The sequence below is a fragment of the Poecilia latipinna genome, unplaced genomic scaffold (genome assembly GCF_001443285.1).
Source record: "Poecilia latipinna isolate Pla-1442-1.1 unplaced genomic scaffold, P_latipinna-1.0 Scaffold169, whole genome shotgun sequence".
Lineage (NCBI taxonomy): Eukaryota > Metazoa > Chordata > Actinopteri > Cyprinodontiformes > Poeciliidae > Poecilia > Poecilia latipinna.
The window spans coordinates 437,289-447,268 of record NW_015112785.1 but is presented as its reverse complement, the minus strand read 5'-3'; the positions used below and the strand labels follow the sequence as shown (position 1 = coordinate 447,268).

Here is a 9,980-nt window from a genome sequence, read left to right as displayed (position 1 = left end):
TATATATATATATATATATATATATATATATATCAGTCTTTCTTGCTCCTGAATTAAGTAGGAAACTTTTTTTTCCTCTCCTTTTGAATCTGTAAAGCAGGCAAAACACAAAGAGCAAACTCCACAGGTCAACAATGAATAACGAATGAGAACAGAAACACAGAATGAGGATAAGTAATTGTGGCCTATTGTAATCCAAACTGACCATTATGTAATTACGGAGAGGGCAAACACCAGGAAGTGGTAATTAAAAGAAGTGTGAGCTGCACAATGGGTCGGCTTGGGCTGAAACAAAGAACCGATTGCCAAAAGATTCAGTCCAGATGTTTTAAGTCCAGCAGCTTCAGCTGACGCTCGGACGTTTTCTTCTTTTCCATTTGATTTAAAGTGTCTTGCAAAAGTATTGCTATCCTCTTGAATGCTTAGGTGTTTTCTCCCACAAACTTCAATGCATGTTATTGACCTTTCCAGTGAAGCTCTGGCTGTACGTTTATGGCTTTCAGTGCTCAAGGAACAAAGAAGTCGGGGAGCTTTCTACTGAACCACTTAGGATAATTATGTCCTGGATCAATGACAATCTCCAACAGCGCACATTTAGTTTAGCTTTTTTACTTTGCGCTACAACCTGGAGACACATTCGCTGCACTTAAGTTATCTGCATTCAACTCGTTGGTGAGACTGCCAGCAGCAGTTGACTGGACCTCTGTCGAATTAGGTCAGTCACTGTAAAGAGGGTGAATATTGATACACTTATTTTAAGTTGCATATTTTGTAGAAATCAATTTTTCACTTTTTGTTAAAAAAAAGGCACATTTTATTGGTCATGTAAAAGTATGAAAACTTTTTATACACACTGTTCAGACAAACATTTATTTGTAAGGAAAAAAATAGAGAAACATTTTGCAAAACTTCTTAATTATGCTCTGCTTTGTGTGTCTCAGTCGCATCAAATTCTAATAAAATACATTGAACTTTGCAGTTGTTGACACAATGTTTTAAAGGGCTTTGAATGCTACTACAAGCGCCGACTTTTGGCAAGAAAGACGTGCAGAAAACAAAGCTGAGACTTAGGCTTTTTTTTTTTTTTAAATCTATATTTGCAAATTTAAACAAACACACGCAACACAAGCTGCTGGTTTGCTAATAAATCCTGCAAAAGGTCAAGATCAGAAAAAAAAAAAAAAACACAGAGACAATCAAATCTGCTGCTGTCCAAATGTGGAAATGTTTCTTTGGCAAGAAGAGACTCAGATACATTCATCGTTAAAAACAAAAGAAACGTCTGAGGTTTGCCTTAAACAAGACGATGAGAGACACTCAGAGAAACGTTGGTGTCAGGACTTCAGGCAGGCATAACAAGATACATCCAAAACAGAAAGCAGGAACAATTGAATATTTCATCAACTACAACCGTTTTTGTTTTATTGCTTTCATCATCTGCATTAAACCTAAAAAATAAAATTAAAAAGTATTTAAAAAAAACTAAACTTTTTGGTTTAAAAGGCCACAGATTGTGGACATGCAGGAGCTCACAAACATAAACACCTGAGGAGCTGCAGAGTCAGTCCATGCAAAATAAAATGTGATCCAATTATTTATTTTAACCCAAAATATACTCCTATATTAACAATAATAAGATAAGGTTGCAAACTAGAATTTGCAGCAGGCGAAGCTAAAAATGCCACTTCAGGAGTTTTGCACAGAACATTTTTACTGAAAAAGTGTTTTTCTTTTCATCTTAAAGGCAAAATGCATATTCTGTTTTACAGTTCATTACTGCCCAAACATGTTGTTCTTTCAACAAGTGGCATTTTTTTTTGAGTCTGTATACTCCCTTCACTGACTAATCAATTACCAAATTTAGATGATTATTCCAAGAATCAATTAATCCACTTGCATATACGCATTCTTGTTTTCTTTTCAGATACACAGAAAGTCTAAGTGAACGTTTGCATTAGTTTCAGAAAAGTTGATATACAAAAAATAAAATAAAATAACTGGATCACACTTAAAGCAAGACATTTGTGTCGACTGCAATAAATAAACCAAAAGGTGTTAGCGGACTCTTCAAGAGTTAACTCGACATCTAATCTCTCAGGAGAAAGATCCATTAGTGGAGAGAGAAATCTATAAGGAAACTGTTTTTTTCCTGGTGAACTAAGCCTCCATTAGCTCTGCCTCTCAGGCTCTTTTTGATCATGTTCCCTCCATACTTTCCTCTGTTCTCTGCATCACAGCTTTTTTCAGTCTCCCTTGTCTCCGTGCGTCGGAGCTCTACTTCTCCCTTTCCTTCTTCTTCTTCTTCTTCTTCTTCTTCACAGCTCGTCCCGCGCGCTCACGTTCTCCAGCTCGGACTGCAGCACGTCCGAGTTCTGCGCCTCGAAGCTCAGCTCGCCCTGCTCCTGCGTCTTCCTCGACTTGGCCCGGTCCCAGTCCGTCTTGACGGTCTCGTTGTCCCACACCACGGACGTCTCCGTGTCGCTGATGTATCCCGCGTCCCCCGTGTAGTGGGTCGGGTACACCAGCAGCGGCTCCGCGGAAAACGCTTGCAGGTCCCGCCGCTCGAAGGGAGCCATGTACTCCGAGCTGGCGGGGCAGAAAACGGGGGGTTGTGTAAAAGAAGAGCGCCACGCGGCGGACGACAGAGAGAACGTGGGTTGGACTCACATGGGGTGCTTGTCGTACATGACCGGGAGGAACTCGTCGACGGGGAGCATCTTGCTCAGAGGCTCGGCCATGAGGAGCTTCTGGGCTCCCTGCAGGGACAGCATGTAGCCCAGCGTCCAGTAGGAGTAGTCGGCCTCCACCAGGTTGTGGACGTTTGGGACGGACTTCTCCGGGTGGTCCACCTGCATCCGCTTCCGTCCGATGTATCTGAGCAGCCATTTGTCAGATTACCAATTAAAACAGAGAAAAAAGTTGTTGTTTGTTTGTTTCACCTTGTGAAACAGTAGTTCATACAAAACTTTTAGATTTAGAAATAACCACCAAAACATAAAATACACAGAAACCTCATTTTTTCTCACTATTAGCTTTTTAATTGAAAAAAACAAAAAAAAAAACCTAAACATTCTTGCCAACTTTGCATTAAAGTGCAAATAATGCAAATAAAATCAATTTAATAATGGCAATTTTAATTTAAAGTGCAAAGTTGGCACTTTTAATTGACTTTTAATGTAAATTTTAAAGCAACATTATTTACCGAATGACACTTCATGACAACAGGCATAAACATTCATAAAGACTTCTTCGTGTTCATTACAGATGTTATATCATGTTTATATCGGCGACATGTCACCCCGTCAAATACAGTGTTACTGGAGGTTTTTTCCCGGTTAGCATAAAGAGCAGATGCAACGGCTCTTATGGAAACATAATGATTCAGCGTTGAGCTACAGGGATTTTAATAACCTCTTTTACTATCCTGCTCAGACAACATACATTTTAAACTTCAGATAAATGCATAAAAGAAATGGTGCTATTGTAACATTTTTTTTCCTAACCTGATTTTTTCCCTCCAACTGAGTTAAGATTCATTTTAATAGTTTTCAGTTATTTTTTTCATCTTTTTATTCATCTTTTCCATGACCACTATAGTCTTATGCGTATGTTTTAAAATATCACATCCATATCATTACAGTCTAACAAAGAATATCAAAACTGATGGCTGTTAAAATATCAGATTAAACATTGTGAATGTATCTGAACTCCATCAACATGGAGAAGCAAAGCATTTGGTTTTCAATATGGAAGAAACTTCCAAAAAACTGCAAAACCGCAGAAAAACTGAGTTCCTGTAAATCAAGGCTAAAACCCCCACCAGGCCTCGATTAATTACAACTGGGACATTAATCCATATATTTGAGGCGCAGTTGCTTTACGGTCTTGACTATGGCATTTGGCAAACAGTAATGTTTATTGCTTGTTCCATAATCTGCCACTGCATCACATTTCTATGGAGTAAAGCACTTTGAACTGCCTTTCTGCTAAAATGTGATACTCAAATAAGCGCTGCAACTTTCTGTTTTTTTTTTTTCCTTTTTCTTTTTTTCTGAGCCGATGCTCAGCGTCTGTGCTCGCTAGCAAAACGCTAAAACAGAACATTTCCAAACCACCTGAATGTCTGGTGGAGAGACGTCATGTTTGACAGGAGGGATTATTTTGGGGGTAATCTGGGTTATGTCTATTTACTCACATAAGATCCCAGTCCAGTTTGTGTGTGGTCACTTCCTGCAGCAGCGCCTGGAGCCGGCGTTTGAAGAACACCTCGAAGCGGAGGTCGTCCTCCAGCACCAGGGTCGTCTGGAGGCCGCGCTCCACGATCTGAACGGGTTCACAGGGACACAAAGGTTTCAGCCGAGGCAGCAGGAGGCGACTTTCTGATCCATAAACCCATACTGCTGCAGTAACAAGCCCAATGGTTATTTAATAGGGCATTTAATGAAGCAAACAATATTTTACGGTGCCTCTTTTTTTTATCTTCTAGCTGCGAAAAAGACAAAACAAAACAACAAAAGTGATTCAAACTTGGCTCCCGTTTTATTTTGTTCAATTAAACCAAATGTAACTTATAACGTTTTTTTTCCCCTCCTAGCAAAATAAACAATTTTCTTTTAAAAGTATTAGATTTGTGAAACCGCTGCTGCTTTAAAAAGGTGCATCTCAACAAACATTACTACAGAATTTGTAGATGTATTATATACACAGTGATGTATTTCATGGTTTTATTTTTGTAAATTTTGAAAAGCGATTTATTAAAAAAAAAAAAACTGTTTTAATGCAGTTTTAGGACTTACACAAATGACCCGACAGCTGCTGGACTCTGCAGAGAGCATAAGCTACAAAATGTAACTGCTGAGTGTGTTGTGTGCAAGCAAACTTATGGAAAGTTAAGTGGAAGGAAAAAATGTGGGAGAAAAATCGATCCGTTGTGTTTTATCAAGTCTAAACCCAGACACGGTCGTCTACCAGGAGCACTTTAGAGAATTGGTGCTTTATGCTAGCTTTATGGAGATGCCGTTTTCATTTTCCCAGCAGGCCTTGGTGCAGTCTGGTCTAGTGACCATGCTGGTGCTCTGCCTGGTTGGTCAGCAAACTTACCTGCCAAGTGGAAAATGGTGAAAAGAAAAAAAACAGATCCAAATATGGAAACGAGCTAAAGGCAGCAATAAAGCTACCTGAACATGGTGGCAAATACAGTGAGTGTCTTTCTGTCACTACTACTCAATCATGAGAAAAGGTAATAAAGTAATATTCTCATATCTGATCCAAAGTCTTCGTCAATAATAAACAAGAGCATAAAAACACTAGCCTGAACTGAAAAGTTAATTTGTCTGAGAAAACCCAAGTTTCCAAACAACGAACCAATCCACCAATTAAACACAAACTGTTATCAGCCTTGTGCAGGGGGAACTGAATGCCTCTGGTGCTTTCAAGTGTCTCACCTCCTTCCAGATGTTGTAATGAGAGAGGAAACAACCCAGCTCGCCTTTGGTGAGGGGCCGACCGTGATAAGGGTCTTTGTATCCCGGGAGCATCTTAATCCCCATGGAATCTATATCAGACGTATTCAGAGCTCTGGCAGAAAGAGATGGGATTAAATATAAACAGATGAGGGATTAAATCTATAAATTACACGACAGGAGAAAAATAATAATAATAATAATAATTGCACAGAAACAACCAAACTTTATAAAATATGTTACACTGGAGTTTTCTTCTTCTTTAAATGATCTTAACGCAACTTTTGTTTATTCCCAAAACGGTGCTGCATTCGTGAGGTTTTTGTATTTTAGGGCGTCGGACGGCTGGACGGTTTCCAAGACGACTGATGAGGTCCCTCAGAGGTTAAGCTTGGACTCCGGGGACTCGCTTGGCGGACAGCTGACCCTCATTCTAGCGACGTTGGACCCAATCGGCTGAGTATAAGCCAGATCATAAAGTTCAGCCCACATGCTTATGGAGCAGGAAAAAGAGCGGAGCATTAACCGGCCGCTCATCTGGAAGAGCATAAAGCTGAACTAATTACACCCAACGACCTTTAGAGTTCAATCAATAAGCCGTCTATAGCAAAGCTTATGTTCACTTTTCTACAGACTAAGTAGCTCTAAGGTGTTGGTGCCTGGAGATGTCTGCCGTTTTATGTCATTACAGTGATTATTAGGGGGCATTTTAGTGTCAGAATAAAGGTTTTCATAACATCTTCTGTTTATGGAGTAAAAATCTCCGAATACTTGTGACTCGAGCTTTCCTAACGTTTTTCTAAAACTCCTTTAGGTGTGTTTAAAAACATATAAAATCCAAATGTTCACTATGAAAAAGGAGGATCGATGGAAAGAAGGAAGAAAGTCAGGACAGAGGTTACAGGACAAACATCTACCTTCTCAGCCACCATCAACCCTGTAAAGAAAGGAAGGAAAGAACCACAGGTGACAGGATGGAAACGAGAGAAAGGAAGGAAGTAAAATATGAAACAGTAACGAAAAAACAACATTTAGCTGAAAGGGGATTATTACAGTTGGAGTAGAAATGCAAACATCTTCCACGTTCTTGTTTGATATCTTTGAATTTTTCACAATGTCACACAGGGAAGCAATGTGTTGCCTCAGTTTACCTGAACCTATCAGAAGTTCACAAAGCCATGACATCATCCCACAGGCTTTCCCAAACTGTTTAAAGTCACCGTGTGAAAATCTTATCAAGCATTTAGCAAACAGAAATAATAGTAATCCTAACTGTTGTAAAACATGAATAGTTCAGTCTGATGAAACACCAGACACAGCCCAAAAAAAAAAAAAAAAAAAGATTTAGCTAGAGTTTGTAAATATTTGAATCTTAGGCTTCAGCTGTATTTACATGTAAATAAAAGCATGTAAACCCACCTCCAGCAGAATAAAGCTACTGTTCACCTGATTGTTTATGTCAGTTTCGGTGCTCTGCGGGAGGCGAGCGCACACGATCCAGAGGCGCTAAAAAGAAAAGACGACAGGAAGGAGGAGAGGAAGGCGACGAGGAAACATACTTGCCATCCACAGCGGCAACGACCTTACAGCTGATCTCCTGCTCGTACAAAGTTCTCAGCATTCGCTCGCGGCGGTCGACTCGACGAACCAGATTTATCATGAAGACCTGCGCACAAACGAATGCAGACGCTCAGGCACACACACACGTACGCTGGGCTAATGCGTATTCCTGACCGTAGGAGGTGGAGTGCGAGTATACCTCATCAAAGCCCATCTTGTTTGGATGCTTGGGAGGAAGAGACAGGAAGCTGGAGGGCTCTAGTGGAGGATTATTCACTGTTGAAGGAAAGGAGAAGAAAAAAAAGAAGAGAAGTTTACAAAAAGCACAAAATGAAGAGCGTGAAATCATAAGCTATACAAGTAAAAATGGAAAAAAAAAGTGAAATTAGAGCCGTAACTTTGTCAGTAGAGGGAATTCAGTTGCACTCACCTAGTGAAATATAGATAATGGTGTAATAATGCAAGTTTAAATAATCAATAGAAAATATTTTTTAGGCTCTACAGCAGGGGTCCCCAAACTACGGCCCGCGGGCCGGATCCGGCCCGCCACGTCATTTGGTCCGGCCCCCTGAACAATGCCGGATCCGGCCCGCCTGCTCATACCAGAGAGCATTCAGTGTTTTTTTTCATATATTGTATTTTCCGGTTTATATGTGGATTTTTCTTCAACCACCAGGGGGCTTTTGAACAATTGTGAAACTTACTTTCCCTCAATGGAATATATACTCGTCAGTCACCGTTTCACTCACGGTTTTTTCCATTCTGGGTAAAAATCTATCCAAAAGTGTCGTCGTCTCCCCCCCCCGTCGACAAGAATTTCTTTGTTTTTTTTTACTGCAAAAACTAAGACCGGCCCCCGACTACAGAAAGGAACAGCTATGTGGCCCTCGCAGGAAAAAGTTTGGGGACCCCTGCTCTACAGCAATCAAAACCTTCCTGTAGTTGCTGACCAGCTTTTTGCCTCTTTCCTCTGGTATTTTGATGAGTTATCTTTGGCCGTGAGCTCAAAGTCTTCAACGTTCTTCATCTCCCTTTACCGAAATGTTAATGTTATTTCCAAACAAGCAAAACAAGTCAGTAAAATTAAAAGATTACCGAAATCCACCAGTGACAAACAATTATGCGCGTATCTGTTCTGTATGTAAACTTCTCATCAGAACCATAAACTCTCTATGGTAGTAAAGTTTTCCAAAGAGCGCAGACTGAATATAGCACACGTCATAGTATTTTTTAAAAATCACTAATAAATAGGGCTGTGCAATAAATAACACAGCCCTGCACACGCGATCGATACTGCAAAAACTGCTTGAACTGCCATAAATATTAGACAATTAAATAAGCACCATGCAGTCAAGCGCTTTATATCAGCAATATGTATTTGGAGAAGCTTTCTGTGGCGTTGAGGTAAAGTCATTAAGAAAATACAACTAAGCCGTTTCTTTGAGAAAACAGCAGATGTAGCCAGAAGCAGCATGTCAAGACGGACACAATAAATCTAGTTTTTTTTTTTTTTTTCAACTCACTATCTGCGAGTTGCAACGAACCGAAAGCGACGTTCACACACATCACGTTTTACTAATATTGTGCAGCCCTGCTAATGATCCTTATCTCCATTACAAGAACTTGTATCTAAAGAATCCTCACCTGAAACATTCCTCTTCCTTTGTTCATTTTTAGCTAGGAACAGCCGACTGAAAGTGAAGCGCTTTGTTGAGTGGCCCAGGTGTATTTGACCCAACAAATTTGAATAATATTTAAATAAATCAGACCAGAGTTCACCTTTTTGGTCTGCATCAGAGTTCGATTACCCATTCACACCTCCTCAAACAAACCAGACTTTCTGGGCAAACAAACTAGAGTTTGATTAAAGTGGACTTAACAGGGCTGGTGTGAATGCAGCCTTAAATTAATATCTGCTGCAAGTCACCTGTTTCCTGTAATTGGGCCATCAGCAGGACTCTGCTAAGGCGGTAATTTAGCCATTTGGTTTAGTTGCATCAGAGAAGAAATGCATAGCATTTCTTCTCTGATGAAAAAGACCCGCAAAGACCAGAAATCTATGTTCTCCATTGTAATCTCCATTTTTTTCACACAAGTTTTCATTTATCAGATGAATCATTTGGTGTTGCTTTAAACTGCAGTATGTAACTTTTATAAAAATGTATTTTTACATATTTGTAAAAACTGTCACCATGTCATGAAAGATAATCTATGGAATAAATGCAGCTCCTCTGCCTCCTCTCAGTGCTAACTAGAAACGACCAATCAGAGCCAGGAGGGGGGTCCTAGCGCTGTCAATCATCTTTGTGTATGTGTAGCTTATCTTATCCCCTCCAGCCTTGTGCTTTGCTACAACTTGTTCCTGTTGGCTAAATCTACCAGGAATGCTCACTTTTCCTGGAACAGTAAGTCGTTTCATTAGCCTTTGAGCAGCGGGTACACAGACATGATTAACAGCACTAAGACCTTCCTCCTGGCTCTGATTGGCTGTTTTGACCGGGACTTGTGTGTGGCACAAAGATAAATGTGGGTCCCTGTCCTGCTTAGTGGTATTTTTTATTTTTCCTCACCTTGTTGCAAGGAAAGTTTCCTGAAGGGAATAAATATAGAATAATCCTGATGAGATGAAACAAAAATCTTAGATTACTAATTACTAAAAATTCAGAAAAACTCCAGTCAGCTTAAAACAAAAATACTTCAGTTGCATTTAATTAACATAATTTGGGTCCCACCCGTTAATTTGATACAAAAATTAAAATTAGCTGTTGAGTTTCAATGTTTCTCTACTACTACAATCCAAAAATAAATTTATTTCAAGTCTTTTTTCCCCCACATCTTTCCCTGTGGTAGTAATCAGTGTTGACATTTACCAAAAAACAATTCAAAAAAAAAAAAAAAAAAAAAAAAAATTTTTTTTATTCCCCTTGATTTCAAAGGGTGTTGTAGCAAAACTTTCTC

General features: G+C 39.6%; 1 protein-coding gene across 1 annotated transcript in view; it reads right to left on the bottom strand.

The window, feature by feature from the left end:
* Positions 1–1,203: 1,203 nt before the first annotated feature.
* LOC106945972 (procollagen galactosyltransferase 1-like) overlaps positions 1,204–9,980 on the bottom strand; it is a 22,356-nt gene continuing 13,579 nt past the window's right edge. The window contains exons 7-12 of the mRNA XM_015030001.1: positions 7,222–7,298; positions 7,022–7,128; positions 5,445–5,577; positions 4,196–4,323; positions 2,668–2,874; positions 1,204–2,586 (exon numbers count right to left, since the gene is read on the bottom strand). Of these exons, the coding sequence (XP_014885487.1) occupies positions 2,316–2,586; positions 2,668–2,874; positions 4,196–4,323; positions 5,445–5,577; positions 7,022–7,128; positions 7,222–7,298 (923 nt within the window). The 3' untranslated portion in view covers positions 1,204–2,315. The remainder of the gene's footprint in view (positions 2,587–2,667; positions 2,875–4,195; positions 4,324–5,444; positions 5,578–7,021; positions 7,129–7,221; positions 7,299–9,980) is intronic.